The sequence below is a fragment of the Pagrus major genome, chromosome 8 (genome assembly GCF_040436345.1).
Source record: "Pagrus major chromosome 8, Pma_NU_1.0".
NCBI classification, from domain to species: Eukaryota; Metazoa; Chordata; class Actinopteri; order Spariformes; family Sparidae; genus Pagrus; species Pagrus major.
The window spans coordinates 14,999,262-15,025,791 of NC_133222.1; the positions used below are offsets into that span (position 1 = coordinate 14,999,262).

General features: G+C 40.3%; 1 protein-coding gene across 1 annotated transcript in view; it reads right to left on the reverse strand.

Moving 5' to 3' along the window:
* Nucleotides 1–723: 723 nt before the first annotated feature.
* The window catches only part of LOC141001443 (cyclin-dependent kinase 17-like), a 36,167-nt gene continuing 10,360 nt past the window's right edge, over nt 724–26,530 (reverse strand). The window contains exons 2-17 of the mRNA XM_073472520.1: nt 23,685–23,833; nt 16,759–16,923; nt 15,789–15,922; nt 10,576–10,701; nt 8,230–8,286; nt 7,927–8,041; nt 6,626–6,720; nt 6,355–6,417; nt 5,803–5,926; nt 4,920–5,040; nt 4,347–4,444; nt 4,078–4,183; nt 3,631–3,673; nt 3,338–3,428; nt 3,089–3,166; nt 724–2,071 (exon numbers count right to left, since the gene is read on the reverse strand). Of these exons, the coding sequence (XP_073328621.1) occupies nt 2,034–2,071; nt 3,089–3,166; nt 3,338–3,428; nt 3,631–3,673; nt 4,078–4,183; nt 4,347–4,444; nt 4,920–5,040; nt 5,803–5,926; nt 6,355–6,417; nt 6,626–6,720; nt 7,927–8,041; nt 8,230–8,286; nt 10,576–10,701; nt 15,789–15,922; nt 16,759–16,923; nt 23,685–23,811 (1,581 nt within the window). The 5' untranslated portion in view covers nt 23,812–23,833 and the 3' untranslated portion in view covers nt 724–2,033. The remainder of the gene's footprint in view (nt 2,072–3,088; nt 3,167–3,337; nt 3,429–3,630; nt 3,674–4,077; nt 4,184–4,346; nt 4,445–4,919; nt 5,041–5,802; nt 5,927–6,354; nt 6,418–6,625; nt 6,721–7,926; nt 8,042–8,229; nt 8,287–10,575; nt 10,702–15,788; nt 15,923–16,758; nt 16,924–23,684; nt 23,834–26,530) is intronic.

Below are 26,530 nucleotides of genomic sequence, written 5' to 3' on the forward strand. Positions count from 1 at the left end.
ACAATGCAAGATTTGGTGACGTAATGACCCCTTCTTTTTAAGGCTCCTTGAAAAAAACGGTCTCTTTAGGTGTCATACAGATAGAAAATCTTAAATTTAACAGTACAAATCTCTTCATATCTTTATGAAAATAAAACCATTGAATGTAACATTTCAGTCAGTGAAAAGCAGGAAGAATTAGCTAATTTAAAAACATATAAATGATGGTGTAATATATCTAACCGATATATCAGTTGTCTTATTTATCACAGTTATGTCAATATCGGCAGCATGGACATGGTGCAGAAAGCAGTGAACTGAAACAATAAAGTTTATTGTTAAACTGTAAAATATCCTGTTTCACCACATTTGATCGATCACTGCAAAAATATGTGTATATCCCTCAGTATATCTGTTATATCGGCCCCAAGAACTGCATATCAGTCGGGCTCTATATGCAATAAATAGTGACACTTTCACGTAAAAAAGTTTCAAGGAAATTAAAATAATCCTTTTTGGTCACAATATCTTGAAATAAAGAGGATAATTCAGCTCCAAAGCCATAAATAGTAAGACCTGTGGCACATGAAAATCTTTGAAAAAGATTTTAGAAAGAATTTATCAGTTTTAATATTTTTTCTTTCCCATGACCCGAACTGAGAAAAGTTCTGAATTCTGGGTGAGTTGGCCTGGAACGACCCACAGGTGAAAACAAAACAAAACCAGTTCATATGATTTCTGTTTAAACTTTAGATTTTATTTTCTTTAATCTGGAAAAAAAAAAAAAAAAGCTCAAATATGGGAGGGGCATCTGCAACGAAATCCCACACCAATAACAATTATCCACAAATAAAGTTAAAGAATATCATACAAAACATCTCTTTGTAACACTGTTAAATAGACCGTGACTCAGTATTCACTAGGGGCAGGACTATAGCTAGTGCTCCCTGAATTAGGAGTTCAGTGGCTGTGTGCTTCCTCATACAACAGAGAGCGGGCATGCAACACGATGATGGAGGCAAATCAGAAAAAAAAGAAAAGGATCCATTTTTACAGTTGATGGCGATGGGAATGGCAGAAAGGAGAACACATCTGTAACGCACAGAGGCAGCTTTCAACACTCACTTTGCACCTCCACTTTGTAAAAGACTGCAGGAGATTATGTGTCAGACAGAGGTGGAAAAGGATGAGAGGCTTTTTCACTCTACTTAAATATCTTCTGAAGAATTTCGGAGGCGTAACTAATCCTGTAATGCCCTTGTTAATAATTCTGCGTTGCCTTTTTTCCCCCACTGCATTTGTTCGTTGGTCACGACAGAGACCACAGCGTCCTGGAATGATACGCCAGCATCTGACAAGAATGTGATGTTTTCTGCACAGAGCTTGGCAGCACTGCTCTCATATTATCCTCCAGTTAGGATTAAATTATCAGTTCTATCAAAGCTGGCCTCGAAAAACCTTCAGAGTAAATGGTCACAAATGATGGGTGCAGCTGAGAGCAGCACCGTGGCAACAGACACACTTTTGAGTTGCTACAGAAACATCCCTCTGCTCGTCTGCCCACACACACACTCACTCACTCGCGCGCACACACACACACACACACACACACACACACACACACACACTGAGGAGCTTTGAGGTGGAGCTTTGTATGCATGAAAATGGAAATAATGACAAAAAATATCACTAAAAATACCACCACTTCAAAATAAAAATTAAAAATCTATACACATTGCATGTACTCATTAAAGTGACTGAGCCAGTTAGAATTCTAGACAGTAGTTGTATTTAGCAGCAAATTCTCTTCTCAATAAATATAGATGTACAGTATATAAATGTCTCTTTTGGGCCAGGTTCAGGCCAAACCTCGAAAGGGGGGGTCGATCGCACTGTGGACACAAGTTTCCCCAAGTAAGTTGGGAGGAGTGATGATGATGAAGATGATGATGCTCCACGCCAACATCCATCTCAGGTTACTGATCCATCGGCGAGACTGTACAGCTAGGAGATCCTTCCCAAATAATAAAAAAAAAAAATACAGTCCAGAGAATCTAAAACAGCATGCTTTGTCTTCTGCTCTTTCCGTTGCCTGAAGGGAAACAAAGACAAAGTATAAATTATTCTGTTTTTTACAGCGGGGATTTCAGAGTCAGACACTGTGGGGAGACGAGTTTTGGAACAACACTTCCCTCAATGCTTTGAAACAGAAGTCTAATAGCCACGAATTCATTGAGTTACGCTGTGGGCTACAACTTGAGACCTGTTTTCGGACCGCATTTATTCACATTTTGGCAAACTGGCACCATTAAAAGTACGCAGAATTATCTGTTAGGAGTTCCTGTGAGCAGCCTGTACAGCTTTCACTGGATCACTTACTATATCGTGCGTAGGCTTGGGCAATATTAAAAATCTGATATCACGATATTGACCCGCCAAATATCACAAAAGATGATAATATCGTCGCTCGTTCGCTGGGCTGGACTCGCCAACTTCACTGCGTGATGGAACCTGTTTAGTTAACACTTGAATACGGCAAAGACAACATGTAGCCTCATTCAAGTTCCTTGGCTCGCCATTTTCTCCCGCTTGAATACCGAAAATAAAAATTAGCGACTCTCTCTTTCAACAAAGGTAGAGGAAAATCATGTTGTCGTTTTGATTGTCATTGTTATTTGTGATGGACAGAGATAAATAAATCCATGACAAGTGTTAAGTCACACTAAATATAAAAATATGTTCAGCTTTGACTGAGTTAATACTGGCTTTTTATTGAGCCAAACATATTAAGTATATAATAAGTATAATAAAATCAAACATTATATTCAAGCATTCAGTTATAAAACAAAATAAAGAAGTACATCATTAAATACATTTTTTAAACTACAAAGATAAACAGATATATATATATATATATATATACATATATTTACACAACATATCTGAGTTAATAGTCAAACACCTCTCCTTTTAACCTCATGCATTATTTTTGTCTCACTTCCCTACCCGTCCCCTCTCCTGTGGCCCCCAGGGGAGACACACCTCACAGTTTAAAACCCTCTGGTTCACAGTGAAAACACAAGCAATTCACTCTCCCATAATTCCTCACCTGACTCGGGGTACGATGAGTTCCGGTAGCCGGGATCTCGCTGCAGCTGGACCTCCTTCAGTGTGAATATGGATATGTCTGCCAAACATTAAGAGTCAGTCAGTGCAACAGAAATCACATCTTGCCAGGAGAATAGTGTCTTTGTTACGAGGCTGTAACTGATCCTTGCTGTACACTGCAATATCCTTCAAGTTGTACCTAGCGGAGCCTGCCAAGTCTGCATTACTGTGTTGCCATTTCATTACTCACTCTCTGGCAGCGCGTGCACACGTGGCCCCAGGCTCCTGAAGTACGGCTGTCTCATTGCTTCATCAGCAGCGATCCTTTTTTTCGACTCATACTGAAATTCAAGGGGAAGTACAAGAAACATTAAGTCATTAAAGAACAACTAAAAAATGGGGTCAGCGTTGTGTGACTGAATGTGAACGTGTTGACGAGCCCTGATGCTCTTCTTTCCAAAAATACAGTCCGAACATAGCTGCAAAATGTGTCACACCGCTTTTAACATCACATTCATGCCTGGCAGATATGGTGAGACTTACTTTTAGGAATGACATCAGCAGGTCGATGCCATCAGTGTCCAATCTGAAGGGAGGGGGAAGAGAGAGAGCAGGAGAGAGGGAGGTCAGTAGAGGAGGGGTGACGCACAGATGCTGGCGAGTGTAAGGAAGGAAACAGAGTCAACTATTCCACAGGATTTCCTTACAGGAAGTGACACAGAGCACACACTCCTAACTAAACAAACCAATAACTCTAACGTCTAACTCTCTAAAAACTAAAAAGCTCCACATGCAGCAGCAGCTCTTATACCTGGGTCTGAGCTCAAACATTTGCTCATTTCCGTCTTCAATAAGAGTGCTAACAAGAGAGGTGAGGGGGGAGTGTTAAGAAACTGTAAAGGTGTATAATTGCCATATAAATATTAAATAAGCTGTAGCACATCATATCTGACATAAAAAGTAGAAAAAAGTAGACGTTCCCCGTCTCACCTGGGGGCATGGTTAATGAGCGGCTGGGCCTTGTACTTGGGGAACTTGTAGGACTTGAACTCGTCGATGGAGGATATTCCAGGCCAGCTGTCTTCTGTGGGAGTGCCTGTGGAGGGACATTCAATCGACCCTGTTAGAGTCAGGCTTTAGCACGGCAGCTGGAGGGGCTTTTCACGCTGCCACGGGGGCTACATGCCAGGGTTAATGCGATTAAAGGATCATATTCAAAAGATTGAAGTGCTTCCCTGTCAGCAGGGGGCAGCACTGACCTAGCAGCCTGAAGATGAGGTGCAGCTCGTCCTCCACTGTGGAGCCAGGGAACAGGGGCCTGCCGGCAGCCATCTCGTAGAATATACAGCCCACACCCCTGACAGGAAGACACAGACTGAAGCTTCAACAGCGATTCAACTCAACAGATCTCAAACTTTTTGGAGCAAACTCTCTGATTAAAGCAGCTGGTTTCAATCGGTCCAACGAGTGGAATATGAAAGGAAGAGGCAGGAATTCATGTAAGAAAGCAGCAGGGCACTTTGAAGTTTAAGAGAAACCCCTCAGAGTTAAAACAGCTTGTTCATTAACAACCATGTGCCACATCAAAGTCTCTTCATTGTGGATTAGGACACCTGTCTGCTGCTCACCGTAAGAGCATCAATTAAATGAAAGAAGCTCCAAACATCTGTGATTTCATCACGCGTGACTAAAGAAATTAATGACAGGAATTCTTGATCTGTCTCTTTACCACCGCTGTGCTCACTCGTATGAACATAAAGAGAGAGTAGCCAGGCGTCCGCTCAGTGTTTTCTAACAGTTGAAATAACCCCTGTTGAGTGAGGCCCACTCACCACATGTCTATCTGCGTGGAGTACTCGGAGGAACCCAGCAGCACGTCGGGAGGCCGATACCAAAGCGTTACCACCTCGTTAGAGTACGTTTTGGTGGGCACAGACTTGGCCCTTGCCAGGCCTGTGTAGCAGAAATATGAGAAATTAAAACAGATCCAATGGACACATTTGGAAGAAGCTCGTTCAACGGGTTTCATTCCAAATTGCAAAATATTCATCAAGGCTCAATTTTCATCATGCAGTACTGAAAAATACAGATGAATGAGCTTCAGAAATGTCAAAAAAAGTGTTACTTTTCATCTTAAAAGGATAGAGTTCACACAAAAACGAAAACTCCAGTCATCATCTACTCATCCCCATGCGGATGGAAAGTCGGGTGAAGGTATATCGTGTAGTTTGGAGACTGAGGTTGATGGACACTCGTTTCAAAATGTAAAGAAAACAACAACAAAAAAACATAAAATGGCTCAATGCAGCTCATCCTGCGTAATCAAAGTCTGCAAAACATGTACACCCTCAAACACGGACAAGCTCATGCACCCACTTCAGGCTGGGTGCATGCTAACGCTTCTAGCTTAGCGGCTACAGCTTCTTCTAAAAATGGTTCAAATATTATCTTTTCAAATCGGTTTGGGATCTTGGGGCTTCTGGAGACTTTGATTACACTGGATGAGCTGTATGGGGCCATCGTTTTTTTTTAAAAAGTCTCCATTTACTTAAGTTGTTTTGCTGTGAAGCTATGAAACTTCACCAGACATCCTATCAGCATGGGGGTGAGTCGATAATGATTACATTTAGATCTTTGGGTGAATTCATCCTTTAATCTTGGGCATGAACTCTTGCACAGATAAATAACTAAGCAAGTAAGTGATTTTGTTTTTACCAAAGTCAGCCAGTTTGAGTTCTCCTCTGTCGTTGATGAGCAGATTCTGGGGCTTCAGGTCTCTGTGGAGAACTTTCCGCCTGTGACAGTACGCTAAACCTCGCAGGATCTGGTACAGGAAAATCTGGAGAAAGATATTTTTGATCAGCAACCTCTCATTATATTAATAAGATCAGTTTCAAATAGTGGTGCTGAGACTGTTGTTACATTACATGTAATTTACTCAAACCTCTGTGGAATATAGATTATTCAGAAGATAAAATAAATTCTGCCCAAATGTTTATAGAAACAGTATACCAAACAGCCCAAGCTGAGTTTTAATATGAAGTATTTTCAGTCGAATTAAAGGACATTTCTACAACATGCACACAAACATGCACAGTTTACTCAGTTCTGTAAGCTTAAGGGAACAAATTTCACTTTCCCCCACACTGTCTAGACTCCACCACCAGAGGGCACACTAACAGCATTTCTAGTGTTGACAGAGCCAACCGCAAAGCTGTGACAGTTGATGAAGTTGGCCGGGCCAGCAGGCAGCCTGCGGTGGCTCACCTTGACATTCTGCATGCTCAGGATGTTCCCGCAGTCGTCCATGTACTGCTTGAGGTCTTTGTCCTAGATGAGAGAAAGAGAGAGAGAGAGAGTCAGAAAAGTAGAAAGGCTACAGGCACACCACCTGCAACAGTTGCTCCTGTATAATCGTCCTCAGCTCTGCAGAGGGTCATGAATAATCATGATGTAAAATACAGTCATTTTAGCATCTGTGCACAAAACAACACATGAGTCATGCAGGACGTGAGGGCAGAGGTTTTGTTGGTCTCACCAGGTACTCGAAGACCAGTGTGAGCGACTTGTCTGTGTGGACGATGTCGTGCAGCGTCACAATGTTGGCGTGTTTCAGGTCCTTCAGTAACGACACTAGAAGAAAAGAAAGAGGACACAGCTGTTACAGTGAGGATGTGATTTCACTCTTTTCATTGATTCTGAGGTCTCCAGGTTCAACACTTATCCAGGCCCAGTCGGGTTTATTACAAAAGCTTTCAGTGATACCCAAAGAAAGCTTCATAGATATTACTTATCAAGTCAAAAAGACAGTATTCAAAGAAAAAACAAAACACAAGGACACAGAAAGCACAAAATACCATACTGAAAACTTTTCTCTCTTTATAAAATTTTGCATGTCTCAGTTCTTTCCGGTAGCTGGTCTTACAGTTTCACTCCAAAATAACCACAATGCATTTCTCCTGTGGCTTCATGCCCTTTGGCAAACTTATTTACTGTCTGAGCACCTGAGTTCAAACATTTCATCAAGTGTTTTACTGACTGACCCAGATTTAACTAGTAAGTAGGATTGAATTCTCGCCAAAGCTTCGTTCCATTTTCTGGGGAAAACACAGGCTTTTTTTGTGTGAATTTACTTGTTGATAAACTGAGCAATATCATATGTATTGAAGCAAAGATGCTGTTTTAGTTTAGGAGTTACAGCAGTAAATTGAACATTTTTTACCTGCTGCAGTTTCTTTTTAAATGGCTTTTTGTGCTAAAACGCAGTTTACAGTTGAGCTTCAGCAACATGACAAATTGGCTGCGATATATTTCCCTCCCGTCACTGCATGCAGTAATAACTTCAGTCTATTACTATTAACTAGATGTCCCTGTTTTTCCTGGGACAGTCTCCTTTAGGTGGCTTGTTCCCAGCTGGGGCTGTCCCCAGAAATTTCCCTGTTTTTAACTTTGCTCGAAATCCAGGCTGCACAGTAAAACAGTGTTTTACATGGCAGAAGGACGGGGCAGCAGAGCCTGCCGGGTGGACAGCTCAATCAAGGGGACTGCATGCTATAGCAGCATCATATAGCTCTTCCTCTACTAAATACTTGCGCACGCTAGTTTTAGAGAGAAGTGCTGTGGAAAAGGGAATCAACATCACCACGGACATCTTTTCAAAGCAGGTAGAGTGGAGAGGAGCGAAGGAGTAAGACTGGCCCACTGAACAGCTGTTGAGATAAAACAGTATTGTCCTATCTGTAGTGTTTCTGTTATATAGTTGTTTTGTCTTTTTGTCAGTGTGCTTTTTATTGTTTTCTGTCATAGTGTCTCTGTTAGTGTGTCAGTCTGGTAACATACCTTCTCTGATAGCCGTGCATGGCGCCCCCTCCTCGTGCTCTAGCCTGATCTCCTTCAGCGCCACGAGGTTGTCCGTCAGCTTACTCCTCCCCTTGAAAACAGTAGCGTACGTGCCCTGGAGGAACAGGAGGAGAGGGACAGAGGTGAGGAGAAGTTCAGAAGCTGGACTCATGTGGCAGAGTCAGGCTTTCAAGGGTTAAAAGTAAACTATAACTGGGTCGGTGTGTGTTACATCACTCATGATGAGAACTTTAGCACCTGTGAGAAAGTCGAGGTTAACTCTGAACAAACACTCTCACGTACCTCCCCGAGTTTGTCCAGTTTGATGTAGGTCTCCAGCTTCCCAAATCCAATTTCTGACTGGAGGAGAGAAAAGGACAAGCAGCATTAATGAGGGTGGCGTCTTTATTAGCACTGACAAGCTTACAGACACTACGACAAATCCTTATGACGGCCTCGTGGCAACAGAGGGGGGATGTAAGGAGGTCACACGCCCCCAACCAACATCAGCGATAATCTGTTGTGACAAAGGACCGTTGGCTTTTGGCTTTGCAATGTGTTTGTTTATAGGGAGGGGAGGGCGTACTTTATCTGTAAAGCATATTGAATAAACAAAAAACTTAAGTGCTTTAGAGCAACAACAGTTAATTTGCAACTATTTTTTACTAATGTAAGATAAAGTGGTGGTATTTTGCTGGTTCTTTGATTAATCCATTTGTTGTTTGGTTTATACAATGTCAGAAAATGGTGAAAAATGTCTACGTGTTATTAAAGGGAGATTTTAAAAGAAGTGAGTGTGAGGTCTTCTTGAGGAAAGCTTAAACACTAAAAGAAGCTTCACCAGACTTCAAACTGACCCTCTGTCCAGCATGAAGACCAGCGCCGAGGTCTGAGTAGCTCAAAGATTTTCAGCAGGCCGAACACGTATTGAGCAAAGATGTCCAGTGCTATCTAAACAACTCTGCAGGAGGAGTGTGTATGCAAATGCAGTGGACTGAGTGAGGCACGGTGTTTATACTTTCCCTCTGTTCTGCGTTTGACAGATGCACATTCAGAGTAAAACCACAAGCCAATTATTGAGGCTGCTGACGAAGTGAATGCTGAGGTGCAATGTAAACACACGACAACAGGCTGAGAGGATGAGATTAGACAGTCTAAGAGCAAGGTGTGAGCTCTCGTCCTCTCACTTCTGATTCTTGCTGCCTTTAAATAAAACATAACTCTCACAGCTATCTTTATATGCCGCTGCCGCTCCCTGATCGCCTTTCTCCTTCTATTTCTATCATTTCTGCACGATTCACCTCCACTGTTGCTTCTCAAATCAGTGCTGCTCACTCTCACACGTGGGAAGCAAGTACTGTACATTTACATAAGCACAGTTTGGCGGTATTAGCACTTAAGGTATTTTATTAACATTTCACAGGGAAAAATGTTGTTTCTCTCCACTACACTCATCTGACAGTTGTGGCAATTAGCTCCAGAGTTTAGCTGAAAATTGCTGGATAAGAAGAGGATAGTTGATTTGACGAGTTTATACTAAGGTAGCTCTCTATTTAATAACATTGGAGTATTAGACCATTGTGTGTGATGATGACGTTTCCTGATTAGTCAGGTATTTAATATACTTGCTAAAACAGGCACGAGTGTGAGAAAGATACTACATGAGGGTGTGTGCCAGGTGTGTCACAGGAAGTTAGTTATGCCACTGTCATCCGGCCCACACACAGATATGACTCAGTTTAACTTGCACTTTGCATCGTGACTACATTTCCATAAATCTGGTTAGAAATCATAGAGAAACACAGTACTGCTTTCACCTACTGAATTTCCTAAACAATCATCTTTTTAAGGTTTCTTCAGATCATAATAATCCAGTGATAGTTGTCTGTACAACCACGGGTACATTTTAAACAGGAACCGCTAAAAGCTAATTCAGCATTTGTGTCCACTTGACGAATATAAGTCTATATGTATTTACTCTCCTTTGAGCTTTGTTCTTGGTCTCCAACAACAACAAAGATATCTGGCTCATTAGAAACTAAAGACTCAACTGTTGTCCTGTGCTCACCAGCTGGTCACTAACTTTGTCTACCTGCTGTTTGCTGCTGAGCAGGGAGCATACAGGAAGTGTGCAGTGGGTTAAATAGAGCTTGAAAACTGACAACAGCTGCCTGCTGGGGGCTGAAAACAACTCTGATGAAAGTGCAATCTGTGGCTATAAAACAAAACAATGAGCTGAAAGACATTAAAATACTCTGAAGGAAACTACAGATAAGTCTCTGTGGGTTTGTTACTATGAGTGACCCCTTTCATATGTCATATGTCTAATATATACATACTAATATGTGCCTTTTTTTTTTGCTTTTCTCTCCGAACAGCCAGACTTCTTACTTTTTTTTCTTTAACTGGCAGAAATGGGCTTCCATACAGATCTATCTCCTGGCAGGCCTATTACCACAGTCTACCTCCAGTAAGACAGACTATTGAGCATCTATAATACTGCACCTGTGGAGCTAGCTGGGAATCATTGTCTTCAGCAGGTAAATTGCTGACATAGTAGCAAGAAAACAAAAAGAAATTTCTAATTTTCCTCCTCTGTCTTATCATCACAGTCTCTTCCTCTCTCCGCCTTTTCTCCATCAGTCTCACCAGTGATGCTCTGCGGGAGCGCCGGCTCAGCGGTTGGTCGAAGGGTGGGCTGCTCAGCTGCAGCTTCTCCAGGTAACCGTCAGGTATCCGGATGTCGGCCGGCAGGGACAGACGTTTGTTCAGGTCCTGCGCGCATACACAAATAGATAAAAACAACAGAGCAGTCAATTTAAAAACAGTGTCAACATGGTGTAAAACCCTGAAGAAACAGGGTAAACCCTCAGTAAACAGCGTAAACTCTGAATAAATACCAATGACTGACAACAACATGGCAGAAACCCAGAGTAAACAAAGAGAATTTGTAAGACGCAGCCAGCTTTAGGCCTCACTGGTCAACAGAGAGGGCAGTGTGTGTTTATGTGTGTGCACAGAAACACGTGTAGCAGCATGCGTCTATACAGTTTTGTGTAGCACACTTGTGATACATAATAAAGGCTGCCTGTGGAGCCCTTTAAGAGTTCGGGGTAAAGTCTTTCCCAGAGCAACAAAGTACTAAAGCATGATGCTAATGACTTGTTATATAAAATAAAACACACTCTCAAAACAACGTCTGGATTCTTCCCATCATGCACTTCCTCTATTTGTTAGATTACTGTTAATCCGTCCCCCCCTCCCCTCTCTCTTTATCTCGATCGAGCTGCTTTCAATCTACTTCCACTCCCTCTGAGGTAACACTGGTCACTTCGTAACACTCCACCACTCCTCCTAACCAACCAAACAATAATATGTAACTTTGAACTGTCCACATTTCAACAACACGCTCATTGATAAATGTCTAACTGGAGGTGACTGACTTGTGGACGGGTTAACTGACCCTTCAACCTTTTATTCCAGCTGGGACAATGACTCAGCTTTTTGTTTTTGTGGTGGCCTTTAGCTGAAAGATTTAAACAGTCAGTCTCACAGGAAGTGATGTTTTTATTACAGCTTGAGAAGGGAAGTTGATAAATGTTTTAATATGTGGATGTGTTGCTGGCTCATGTAGAAGACTTGCTACTCTGATGCAGAATGTAACCAGACAGACTTGGCTGCTGTAAAGATTTGTTGTTTTGGACACATTTTTAATTACTTTTAATTCAATTTTTTCATGAACAAACAAAAGAACAATAATGTTTTGTACCAGATTTATAGATATTCATTATTTACACCTATGTGTATACAGATGGGGAGCTGACAGTGTTGTATAAAGTGCCCAAAAGTCATACTTCAGTAAAATTAAAAATATATATATTATATATCTTTGGTAAAAAGTCACTCATACGAATAGCGCTTGAATTAAAGTTTAAAAGTATCTGATATTAAATGTACTTAAGTATCAAAAATACAAGTAAAAGAATGTATGTATATACTATATACTAACTGACTAGTGATAAAATAAATAACTTTAAAGGACCTATTTGTAAGAAAAATTGATTTTTGAGTCTCACTCCCAACTCGTCAAACACTGATGCTTTGGGATGGCATACAATCAATCCTATAAAATCCTTACATTTCAGAAGATGATTGACAAATCAATTTCCAAAATATATGCGTTTTCTGTTGACTTGTTTCAGCTCTAAACTAATGATGAAAATCCATTAATAAAATCACAGAAATAACTACTAGGCTGACATGATGATTTATCTGTATTATTGAATGAGATTATATCCAGTTCTGGTGATCTGTTGTCTCTGTGCTGGCTCAGGATTGGTGGTTTGTCCCCAGAGGAAGCCATGACATCCATCACCTAACCTTTGCAACCCCCCACCACCCTCCAGTTGTCCAATCAACCCGTCCTAATCTGTTACAACAGGGGCCCATCTGGACCGTATTACAGTAATCCTTGTGATGTAATCCCAAAACACTGCTTCCTCTCCAGCGAGACGTACAATCCTCTACCTGACCACAGACGGGATTTCCTCACTCTTCCTCCTCCTCCTCCTCCTCTTCTCTGAGTGTCATTAAAGTGCAATTTGGTTGTCAACTATTAAATTAATCGCCAACTATTGTGATAATTGATTAATCCGTCAATTTTTTTTTTTTAAAACAGCCAAAATTCTCTGATTCCAGCTTCTTAATTGTTAACATTTTATGGTTTCCTTACTCTTCTATGGCAGTAAACTGAATATGTTTGAGTTGTGGACAAAACAAGACATTTGAGGATGTTGTCTTAGATTTTCATAGTTTTCTGACATTTTATTGGCCAAACAACTAACCACTTAATCAAGAAAATAATCAGCAAATTAATTGTTAGTTGCAGCCGTATGTCACAAAGCACAAAGACAAAGAATGAGGCCACACAGTGATTTCACTGTTGGATCACTTCATCAACAAGAAGCTCATAACAGCACAAACAATGCACAGAGTGTTTATTGGGCTGCTTGAAAGAATTTGAGTATCACTGTGCTTCTGTACGCGTTTCTGTCCAAATAAACTTTTTTCTGGTTGTGAAACAGTCACAGGAAGTGTGGGGTGCACTGCTTGCACACACAGCGAGAGGTGATGTGTCATGTCTCTGTGTGTGGGTAACCCAAAATGGAGTAAGCTGCTTAACTACATGTTTAAGGGTTTTTTGTTTTTTGCAGTCTTGCATGCTCGGTTTGTCTGTGCAGCTACTTGTATCTGCTCGTAAATCCCCAGAGGTCCTGCAATCAAACCAACCAATAAACACTGTCAGAGGGAGGGAAGTGTGTGTTCTTCAATCATAAGATCTTTCCTCGCATGATTACCCAGCAGGTAGTGTGCAACATGTGGCTCACTGGCAAAATGTCAACATGAACCACACATCCAAATATGTGTACTGTACAATTTTACATTTATTTAGCTGAGGTTCTTTTGCATAAATAGGAAGAAACTGCATGTTTGAAACATCTGAAATTGGTCATGTTTTGATTGTATCTAAGAGTTTAAAACTATATTTTATTTTACATATGTGCTGTTGTTAATTCACAGAAAAACGACGTCCCTTTAATCCATCAATATAGCTGCTGATTGTAGGATGTGCAACAGACTTTACTTTACTGAGCAATTTGAGAGCAGTCCCTGGACATTAGAAGTTATTCAGGGCTCAAAACAGCTATAATGAAAATGGAAAAAAACAAATCACATCAATTATTCTGACAGACATTACAATATAAGTCATGATTTTGGTGGATATGGTATTTTTGCATTTCATTTGCACTGAAAAAATATCAGAAATTAAGATGATGTGATTTCTGCTGATGTCTGTAACAAACAAGCATGTTCCATTTGTAGGCCAGGGACATCTCTGTAGCATCATAATGCTTCATTTATACTGGTATGTTGTGACACATTTGACCTTTGTCCAAAAATTGCGGCTCCTGCGATTAGGATACTGCGTTTGCCTATGTTGTGATTTCCATAATATTTATTATGCCCTAACAAATTTGGAACAAAACCCTCAAAATGAGAACTGATTAAACATCTATTCCCAAAACAAATTTTATGTAGGTTTCCTCTGAAAGTTTGAAGATAAACTTTCTGAAAATGTGAATAGAAGTGCAGAAGGTGTGATTTCGAGTTCACTTTCACTCAGTCGTACTGACTCGTCAGCTGTACACCCTTAAATCCCATTAGTGTCCATTAAGGTGGATTGGGGGGACCAAGTCTTGGCTTTGTTGTGAAGAAAGAGAGAGATAAACACACAGTTCGAGGTAAACATCACGTCAGATCTCGTGTTAAAACCATATAAAGCACTTGTTGAGATGTACAGTATTTTGAAAATACTTAAAGTTTAAGACTTAAGATGTAATTTTTGATTATGTTGAACTCTAAACAAATAAAATAAGCATCAATCAACAATGTCATTTTGTCCATCTGATTCCCTTTAAAGCCTCCTTCTTCATTCCTTCAACCACCTCCTTGAAAAGGTCAGCGTTGTGATCTTTGTCTATATCCAAGTCTTTCATCGAGTTTAAATGTCGGTGTGTTTCTCCGTTCAACCAGAAATGTGACCTTTTGTTCTGGTCATGCATCTCTATCGCAGTCTTGCAAACTGTTAGCTAGTTTGGTTTTGTGTACAGCAAATCCAATAAGATGGATACTGTGCCATGTGTCGTAAACTGCCCATATTCTGAATGCGTTGTATACATGTCCAAAGACTGCTCCTAAAACCCAAATAATATCTGCAAACCCCACATGTCTTAAATATTTGGAAAATCCAAAGGGAAAATGCTGTTTTCATGAAAAGGATTAAATTCAGAATATTATAATATTTGGAACAATAGTGTGCATGTAAACATAGTCAGTGTCAGAAATCTGCAAAATTCAAGAAAACTCCATTGAGCTCACTTTATCTGTTACCGTTAGATAAAGCGGCGTCATTTCTCCTCTGACCTCACGCAACCTTTCATGTGTCCCTAAGAGCCAGATGGATTAAAGCGCTCACTCTTGATCTTGTCCTGCATTTGTGCACGTCTGTCTTTCCATATGCTTTGCTGAACAAAACTCTGTTGTCAAACCATGACGACTTCATCGTTTATAATAGCTTTCTTTTCTTCTCAAGTGTTGAAACCATGATGTATTTGGGAAAATAATGCTGCACTGTAGTTTACACGCCTTGGATTAAAATGAATGCTTGTGGTAAAATGAAATCCCTCTTAGACAACAACCAAAAAAATAATAATCACAGTGACAGAGTCTTTCCATAATGTGTTGACATTATGTAACCACCAGAGGAATGTGTGTCCATGTGTGTGTGAGAGAAAGTAAGTAAGGGGATTGGGTGGTTGGAGGTGGTGCCCACTGTAAAACCTTTGTTTAACACATTTCAAAAGTATGTTCAGCAGCACAGTATGTGAAGTCACCGTATGTATATGTGCGTCCTGCTGAGATTATATGGGCAGCTGAGGAGTTTTGCATGTTCACGACACTATACGTGAATACGCCTACACTATGTCACAGCACAAAGCTTTAATGCAAACATCATTAAATATCATTTCTTAAAGGGGAAAAAAAGTCCATTGTCGAATGTTCAGGTTCCTTTGCTTCTCAGTGAATTAATCAAAACAAACCTTCAAAGACAGAGTGGAGGCTGAACTGCTGAAGCCAGGTAGGAATAAATTTGCCATGATTCATAACGATAACATATTCACACGTCAAAGCTTTTTAAGAGCAGCCAGTGACTCATATCTCACAACATATCCTCAATTTAAAAAGAGGAAAGTAAAGCAAGGACAATAAAAAGTCTGAAAACTCGGAGAGACAAATCCCACCTCTGCAGAGATGCGTCTGTTCCCTCTGTTCCTCAGACAAACACCCGTGGGCGACTGCACCTCATCAGAGGAAGTCCCTGACGCCTGGTCACTCTCCCCGTCCGAGCCCATCTTCAGGTTCTCATGGACAATATCTGGAGCGGAGAAAGAAAGAAAAATAGAGAGTGAAGAGGAGGATGAGAGGTCGAGTTTGACAGATGGAGCAGGGCAGGGCTCAGCACCGGCTGATGACTTCCGCAAGAAAGAAAAACATCTCTTGGACAGTTTTACGAGCCCCTCTGTTCCTATCAAGCTCCCGGCTGTGTCGAGCAGAGTATACACACAACAACTATATTAGGGATAATAAGTTTGACTGATAGATTTAATTTGTTTCATTGCCACTGGGCCTTACAAGACAAACCCATACATCACACTAAGTTTCCTGTGCCTAAACAAACCCAGGTTTCATACATTTAAAGCACATTTCCTCCAGGCTTTATGTTTATATTAGGTAATGTTGTAAATTCAAATATTGTATCTGGGTCGGGAGTCGAAGCTGCTGGTTTGCTGAAAGTGTCCAAAGTCATTATTTTTAGTCTCAGTTATTAACAAATGGCTTATTGTGTGACTGAATGTAACAGTGCAATGATTGTGCTGATATGAATGAGTGCGTCTGCGCTGACTTACGCCTCGAGCAGTGGGCTTTTTGAGCACATGTTTTCACACATAACATGTCACTCTGTGTTAGATCAGCTGGCTCAGTAGTAATGTGTAAAACAAGGATTTTACATCTAGTTTTGAGGCCACCAGCTTCATGTCCAAATTGAAGTAAAAAATCGAATACTGATTCCACCACTTGACACAAAAGAAATTTCCTGAACTAAATCACAAGACAGACAAACAGCAAATGTGATCACAGCCTGAGTGTGTGTGTGTGTGTGTGTGTGTGTGTGTGCGTGTGTGTGTGTGTGTGCGTGTGTGCGTGTCTCACCGAGGCGACTGCCGTTGCGAGGCATGACCATAAGAGAGCCCAGGCCTCCTCCAATGACGCTCTGAGGCCGTCGCAGTGGTGGCTTTTTAAATGAGCCTGTGTACTGGTGGAGGAAGGAGTGGACACTGTGGGCTGATGGAGGACGTCCATTCCTCACTATGGGCTCTGTGGAAGAAGACACAATTATAAAATTGCAACAAAAACCTATTATATGGATGTGGTACATAAGTTGCAAGTAGCACTGACTAAGATGTGGATGCAAAAAATAAGGAGAAACTGTGCTAAATGGGTAAAATCATGGATACTACAGTGACAGGCTCAAGGGGCTTCTTATTTACTTTCTCTTCTTGTGCACTGATATCTTTCGCCAACATGGTCCCCCGCAAATACGACATGCTGAATCAGCCAAAAAGCCACTGACAAGGCCTGACTAGTACCAATGGTGCAGGACACACTAGGACCCCGACGCTGGTGTGTCAGGTCCCCAAAGGTGTCAGTATACTCTATCAGAACTGCTTGTTGGATGGTCAAAAAGCTTTTAAAACCCCCTCCACCCACACCTTTCCACATGTGATTTGAATTTCAGTAACTTTCAGAATTCAACAATCTGTCATTCATATCCCCGTTTGGGGCAACATGTCATACAAACTAGTATAACCTTATCCTTAATCATCGACTAAACAGGTTGATAAATCTCATGCTCTCACTTAGAAGATGTTTTCAAAATGATCATATGTTTGTCTTATTTTTTGATGATGTTTAATCGTTTAAAAAAAGATCTGAAAATGTATCTCAGAACATCCCACATGGTTCCATTTTCCAACCATGACAATCATCAAATCTTAGTAGACATCAATCATAATCTAGTTAGCTGAAAGTTCATTGACTTTTTAATGACAATTGGAGGGTGGTAATGATTTTAGGCATTTTGCTGCCTGACTAAAAGCTTTCTGATGCACTTACTATACGTTACTGGTACATAGCATAACATCAGGCTGCATAAATAATCACTGTTACATAAGAGGTTTAATCTCGTAATCCACTGATGCATACATTTGCATCTAATGTCATGTAACTGCCGTGACTTAGTCAAATGCATGCTAAACAAATAATATTCCACATTTAGTGTGTCTACATAAATGGATCTGAAAAATAAACACTGAATTTTCATTTCGTCTGGTTTAAAACAGAAAAATATCAAACAGAGTGAGAAAACAGTGTGTCTGAGAACAAAGAACTGTTACAACATCCACAAAACAGAAAGACAAAGTAAGAGAAAGAAGATGAAAAAATAACTGATGAAGTGTTACACAATAGATTATATAATAGATTGTAAGGCTCCACAAGCAGTCGAAATATTATCACAATCACAATATGTCCAAAGCAAATATCCAAATCACAGAAGCTGTATTGTTCTGTGCTGCAGAGATGCTCTGGTCAACAAATCTTGTTTTCCAGATGTAAGAAAACATGTTTGTTTGGTACAGTCCCAAACAATCAGCATCATTTTAATTGTTTTTTTTAGCGAAAATTAAAATTGCGATGCAAAATGAGAATTCCTACTGGTCGTGGATCATGTTGCAATCTGTCAAAATACAGCAATATGATTTTTCTTAAACCATATTGTGCAGCCATAATACTCTGCATCATAAATTCAGTTTAGGGTACTGGCATTTCCAAAAAAAACTTCAATCTTAATGTGCTTTGATTTTTCCAGAATATTACATCCCTACAACATACCACTGACACAAGGGTTATCCTAATTGTAAACAGAACAGTTTTAGAGTGGTCTGCTCTGTAATCCAGTAAAACACTTATACTAAAAAAAGCCAATATCAAAAGTAGAGAAGCGAGAGAGTCTAGTACCTAAACATATGTTTTTCAACCAAGCAGCACTGTTCAGTTCAGTTTAGTTTCCATTTTCAAAAGCTGTGGATGGTACCAAAAGAACCGCCCCATGTCGGCCACTTTTATCATTACCCTTCTGTTGAGGTACGCAGCACACTGATCCAAAACTAAAAAGGTGGATTAAAACACTGCAGACCCAGTGATTGGTCAGTCGGAACAACCAGAGTCGTCTCGTCGTCTGCGCTCTGACGTAGGATTTCCCAAACTCCAGTTTTTTTCATCAGTCTTCTGTCTTGCTCCCTGCAGCCTTTTCCCGAGTAAAGATTGTTTCCGTGTTGTACTAAACAACTATGTGTGTGCGCTGTACGTAGTGAGTTATCAGTTATCTGTTTGTATATGTTGTCAACCTGGCAGTAATGTACAGTACGTAGGCCACGGTGCGTCACTTAATAAATACAGTAAATCAGTTTCTAAAGAGCTGAGCACAGTGTCCCCTCTTGTTTCCATAAAATGAAATCAGTTACCCCCAAAACCCTTGTTAACATCCCCGCTTACATTTAAGAGTACAGTTCACGGCGGAAAAGCACAACAGATCTCGCATTTAAGTACAGTTACCACGGGTTACATAGGGGTTCATAGGATACTAAAGCCAAAGTACTTTGGTGGAAACTCGCTATGTCTTGTAGTCTCAGCAGTGTATTTTGGTTTGAGAAAAGGGTTTAACAACCAACCGACTGAGAAGCATTTGTCCAAAAGAAAGAATGGAGCTGACAAGAAGTGAAAGATTCATTAAGTATAGAGCAGCACCAACTGTGACAGCGGGGAGAAGATGGAGTAACAGAGAAGCTGTTTAGCAGGCAGTCAGACAGGACAGAGGGACTGTAGGACAACCAGGTGTGAATGCTCCACCCAAACATGCAAACAGAGGTGGCGTAGTTAGTGTTTGTGTAGGGCTGATAAATATTTCAATATTATGCTATCATTGTGATATGATGAGAGTATATATTGTCTAGTTGATCTAGCTTTACCTCTTCAGTCATTACACACACATTACTAGTGATTACTTATCAAAAATCTCAATCAAAATATCGAGATATATATTGTGTATCTTGTATACAGCCTAAAATATTATAATATAATTTTAAGGCCATATTGTCCAGCCCTAGGTTAGTATGTGGATGTCAGCAGCAGCAGTAAAATCAAATCACAGGTGTGTAGTTTATCCATTAAATCTTCCAGCCTGGCTCTACTCGGTTTGACTTGGCGTGGCAGCTTGGCAGGGCCGGGGTTTTGCATTTCCAACACAACGAGGCTACCTGCTTGAAGGTGTGTCCTAAACCAATGACTCGCTTGTCCCAATCCCCGCAGTACTATCGAAGAATCACTGCTAACAAAGTGGTTCCACTAATTCAGTTACAAACAAGTTTCATTAAATATAACTTCTTCACAATAAAAGCCCTGTTATTTAATCATTTAAAAGCTTTTATTATGAAGCAGCATTACAGGAAATCTGTAATGCTGCTAATTAATAGCAGCACATTTCTATGTCAAGATATACTGTGTATTGTGTCATGATATTAGTGATTAAAAGGAAAATGACTCAAGACTGTGGTCAGGTATCTGAAGTTCAGTTTAGCTCTGATTAAAAATGACAAGAAAGTCCAACAAAAGCTATGTCCTTACATTACTATCATTCAAAAATATGACAAAGCACTACGATGTGAAATACAAAGAAATGTGATTTGCACTTAAATCCCAGCTTCAGCGTGACTGTACCGTCTATCCTTTAGTTTGTGTTTCTTGGTTTGCATTTTTATATTTGGTTTTGTGAGTCATAGTTTTTCTTTGCACTTCTAAGATGTTCATTCACAATTCACATTGTAGCTTTGTCATATTTAAGAATGACAGTCATTTTTGGTTGCAGTTTTTGGTGAATGATTTGAAACTCCATATTTATTTACAGACTAAATTAACCTCATACAAGTATCTTTAATGTAGTATGTTTCATGTCATAAAATGATAGTACTGCAAAGATTTCAATGTTTTAGAATTGCAAAACAATACTAATATTTAGTTTCAGCCGCTTGCTGGCCTGTCTTTAGTCTTGTTTTGTGCTGTATAACAGATGACTGACTGTACCTTCCTCCACTGAGACATCACGACAACCTTTCCAACATCCTATTAGATAAATGAACCACTGACTGGTCCGTCGTCAATCACTGGCCTAGACTGTCAAGAAAGGAAAAACATGGAAACTGTTTTGTATCTTAAACTTGAATCAATCTGAGGCAGGAAATAAGACTAGTAGCTGCAGCGTCGTTCTTCATTTTACATCTACAATACCCAAAATAAATAGTTAACGTCATCATCTAACCACCCCCCATTGCTTTCCGATTTGTCTGGCCTCCAGTTTTCAGGGTATTTTTTTTACACTTAAATCTTCACAGGCTGAGTCACAGTACTGTTGGTGTGCAGGTTTGTCAAGCAAAAAAAAGAAAGAACGAAAAACAGACTTTACTGTGTAACAGTTTTGTCAACATGCATCAAAACTTTGGGACATTTGTTGTGTCCTATATGACAAGCCATGTCATCAATTTGTTATTGCATTGTTGTTGTGAGGCATTTCCTAGATTTCCTATGAAAACAGAAAAATACACAGCCCCCATGTAATATCCAGGTCCTTAAGCCACTTCTGCCTTATCTCTCTACAGCTGCTGCTGTCGCTGGCCTGAGTTATCATTGTTACATAATCAGATCAGGACCAGAACGCTTAGTTTCCCCAATCACAGAGTTCAGATCACATCTCATCTGGCTACTCCATTCTGTCTCCTCTCTACCCTGCTTACTGTTACACAGGCTGCTAAAATCCCCTCACGCCAGCCTCACATACACACACACAGACAGACAGACACACACACACACACACAACATGATTCTGTGTCCCCACTCACCAAGCACAGAACACTCTGGCCAAACCTGGTGTTAATCACTATACAAAAAGCTCTTTACAAAGCCCAGTTAGTTCTCAGAGGGCGGTGGGGAGGAGGGGTGGACTTGGACGATCTGATTGATTGAAGAAGGGGAAAAAACTTCTCATTTGGACAAAAGACAAGAGAGGAAAACTGAGGACAGGCCTGAAAAGAAGCTTGGGGAGGGGAGGCGGAGGGAAACCTCAGGGTGGCCAAAAGAGAAGAAGAGGAGCTAAAAGATTTTTTTTTCAAAAAAGAGGGAAAAATGCATCAAGATGCCTGGCTGGTTTCACCAAGACATCCAAGTTGCTGTGGCAATGTCATGGAAACTCTCGAATGTTTCCAGATTCTGAGAGCCATGGCAACGATGTGGTAGCACACCGAGGCGTGCTCCCTCACTCCCTGCCTCCCTCCCTGCAGAGTTTGTTAATATCAGCAGAGATAAGCCGCTGTTTCACTCTGCTTTTATTTTGACGCCTTGAAGGCCACAACCTTCAGTGGGATCTAAATGAATGATATGACCAACAATAGTGTCTGGAGCAAAGTGTGTCTACAGTAACATAAAGAAAGAGTCGAGACAAAAGGCATACCATGATCAATGTACATTTGTAAAGGAGAGGATGTTATGTCTCCCAAGGTACATGTCAGTATGAATTATCCAAACGGTAAGCTTAAAATTCTGTTTGTGGATTCATGCTTACGGCAAGCTGAAGCTGAAGATTATACTCAGTAGAAACCTGATAATATTTTAAGCAGTTTAATTATCAGATTCTGGGTAAAATTTGGATTTGGCTTTGGCTAAAAGTGCCACATAAATACTGTCCATTAAATTCAGCAGCTAAATCCCATTTCAGACGCATGCTTGATTACATAAATGTGCTGGAAATTTCACTCGTCGGCCTGGTGTTTAAACCCCCGAGACACCTTCTGTAAAAGTTATGACAGCAGTCTTGTTTGATAATGGTCCTGGTTAGACTACAGTGTCTCTTATTCACTAAATGATGAAGATAAAAAGTTATTTAACTGCAGTGAAATATTTAAAATCTATAACTGATGCAGCACGTCGGAAAATTTTTCTTCTGTCGTGTAATTATTTACCAAATTATATAACAGGAGCCAAACAGGAGCATCTGACAGCACAGTGTGTGATAACATAGCATGTAACGGGCAAGTCCAATATTAAACTAATCAAACATAGGTTTGCGAATAATTTTTGTCCTACAAGGTGCTGGCCTTGTACAGTTTATGATGTTTATCCTGCCACCGTGGCAGGAGGGAAGGTAAGGTTGACAGTCCTTGGCTCTTGTTGGTTTTCAATGCAGCTATAGCTCACCATCCACTACAATTCAACTCAAAAAACCTGACCTGGAGTCTGGTATGCGTTCTGGAAAACAGCATTGAAAAATTGGGGGACACTTTATTTGAGGGGGTGTGCATAGGATATGGACGATCTGCATAGTCTTTATAAATGTTTATGGCTGTTATCATTAAGTCTCATTTGATCAATAAAGCAAAGTTGACAGTGTCCGAGATGTCTTTATGTGTTCTCAACATTACATTAAACTGTCATGTGTGGTTGGTTTTGATATTGGCTGCCATGAGACAAAAATGGTCTTTAGTCATTGGTCTTAGTCATATCAAGGTGTTATAATAAAGATAATGACAAGTTACACTCCTTCAAATAAAGTGTTACCAAAAATTGAAAAACAGGAAAATCCAGACAGTTGAATACCTGACAAAACAAGTTGATGCTAAAATCCAATATTACCATTAAGCTGCCATGCTCATTGATGTGTGGCCTGATACACTAAGAGATATTTAACTGATTGAGCCGACACATCGTATAGCAAAATCTCTCACTGTTCTCAAATTAGTATTGTCGCGAAACCCTATATGAATGCCAAAAACCATTACTTTACCAGACAGTTGAAGCCATCTAAATTACAGATGCCATCTCTGGAACAGGCCTTATACTACAATGACTATGTCAGCTGTGGCTCATAGTTTGACCCATCTGTTGATGTCATCTTTAGAAAGATGATAAAACATTCAAATGGAATTTACTGAGAATACTTGTGACCAAAAGACATTAAATTAAACTAAACGCACCGCTGTCTTTCAGGCCGTTCTCCTCGATGGTCATCTGCTCAGCCAGCTCAGACAGCGACTCGTCGATGGTGTGGCTGCCTCGTAACGTCTGAGAGAGACGTCGCTTAAACCGCTTCATCTTCTCCATGGAGCTCTCGGGAAGGGGAGGCCTGAGGACGACAAATAAAACGATACACATTTGAGTTGCTGTGAGTAGAGCTGCAATGATTAATTGATTAATTGTCAACTATTAAATCAATTGCCAACTATTTTGATAATCTAGAAGTTGATCTGAGTATTTTTTAAAGAAAGAAAAAGTCAAAACTCTATGATTACAGTTTCTTAAATGTGAATATTTTCCAGTTTTGTTACTCCTCCGTGACAGTAAACTGAATATCTTTGGGTTGAGGATAAAACAAGACATTTGAGGAAGAAAAATTGATTTTCTCACATCTTATCGACCAAACAATTAATCAAAGAATCGAGAAAAAATGATCAACAGTAAAAATAATCATTAGCTGCAGACGTAATTGTAAGACAGATAAAGCTTGTTTTAGTTACAGATACTTCCAGGATCTGTAAGCTGCAGTGTTGCTGTGGGCCTTGACATTTTGTCTCACTCTGTAAACTGCCTTTAATTCAAAAGAAAAACACCTCATCCGCCTGCAGCCAGGTTTCACAATCTCACATCACACACAAGAGTCAAACTGTAACCAAAGACGCCGTTAGATCACCAGGTATCTGACTGGGCGAACAATGACACAGACAAATCAGCACTCTGACGTTAATTATGACTCAGCTCATTCAGGCACATTACTTCACATTCCTCCCCCTGGGAAAACACGACAAGTCGGTGAAAGATTCTTACGGGTGAGTTTGGAGTACGGTCTCTGGCACACGGGACTGTAAAAGCAAATCCTAAACCGGGGGGATTTGCTGCTGAATGGAGCAGGACGAGCCCGGGCCACATCGAGTCCACATCACACATTCCAGCCGCATTTACTGTGTGCATGAGAGTGACTGATTGTGAGAGCTGGAGACAGTGTGTGTGTGTGTGTGTGTGTGTGTGTGTGTGTGTGTGTGTGTGTGTGTGTGTGTGTGTGTGTGTGTGTGTGTGTGTGTGTGTGTGTGTGAGTGTGAGTGTGTGAGTGTGTGAGAGAGAGAGAGAGAGAGAGAGAGAGAAAAAGGAAAAAGATTTCAAATCAAGGCAGAAGATTTTGAGAATGTTTGGCAGGAGCAGACTACAAGCAGCCTCGCCCTGTGACCTAAATCAAGAGATCATGACTCCACTACCACTGCAGATCTGGACAAGTGTCTGTCTGCAGCGATGATGAGTAAAAGCCAGACATGAAAACACATGAGTAGTACAGCTCCTCAGGGCTCACTGCCTGTCAACTCTTCCCTAGTGACAGCCTTTTGTCTTCCAGATATCCATCATAACCCGAATTCTGTCCAGACACGGCAACAACTTACTCACTAGGCCAGAGCCAAGTAGAAGAAAAGCATTCATTGTCTTTGGAGAACATCTGAGCAAAAACTTAGGCTGCCCTTTAAATGTTAATGGATATGTTAAAAGGTTTCAAATTTTTTTCAAGACAACACTCACATGGCCATACATACATTCAAACAGTTTTTGGTTAAATGATTAATCAATTAGCTGTCACCTATTACATGAATCACCAACTATAATCATTATAATCCATAATCCATTTATCAGTTTGAGTATTCTTTAAATCAAAATGATCTGGCTTCAGCTTCTTAAATGTGACTAAATTTTTATGGACTAAACAACTTAATGGAGGAAATTTCCAAAGTTTAAGTCTTTTGTTTTTGTGCTTCTCCAACCGCAGTTTTCTTGCTGAACTGCAACAAGGATTACACAGAACTTCTAACTAAAAAGGCAAGAATTATGGTAACTACCGTGTTGATTCGTTTAACTCAGATTCACATCACTTTTCTTAGAATTGCAGAGGTTAGGGATCTCTTGTTGGCCTGTACCGAAAGACTTAAAAACATGTGAACCAGTCCTTTAAGATGCCCGGATCTGAACTTAATTTTGTCAGTCAACTTTTTCCCTCCATCACTGAATACAAAAAATGGCACATGGCATGGCACATGGCAGACGACAACATTTTACGAATGTAGTCTTGTATCAAAATAGGACTGCAACTAACAAATACTCTTCCATTTAGGGGGCCCTATTAATCAGTTTTTTATTGGCCATATGTGAGCAGACTGTAACATGACATTAAAAATGAGACATTCCCCATCTCTCTCAGTTGCCTATACAAGCCTGTGGTTGATTTATTTAAGTTGTTTAATGCTGCTGAACTGTGGATTTCTTTGTGAAGGTCCAAAGGATGTGACTTTATGAAGGTCCTCAAGTGCCTCATCTCAGTGCCTCTCTCATCTCTGCTAACAGAGAGCAACAGTAGCTAATGTTATCTTTAAAATTGAGTCTAAACTAATGGCCGGGTTCCACCACAACACAGCCGATCCACAGAGCCCCTTTAACAGCTATCTTTCTTTAAGTTCCCAGAGCCCAGTGCCATGTCCTCAAATTGCTTGCTTTGTCAAACTAGCAGTTCACAACTCAAACATTATTTGAGTTTTCAATAATCTAACACAAAAAAGCAAATCCTCACATTTGGGAAGCTGTAAACAAAGTATGTTTGGCATTTGTGCTTGATAAATGGCTTAAATGATTAAGAGATCATCACAATTATTGCTGATATTGCAGTTGAGATTGGGAGGAAGTGGCACAAGTACAAAAGTAGTTTTTAAACATGGTGCCATGATTTCAAACTTTACTTTCACATAAACAGCTCACAAACATCAGTTTTGTGAAGATCCAGTATCTGGGATGA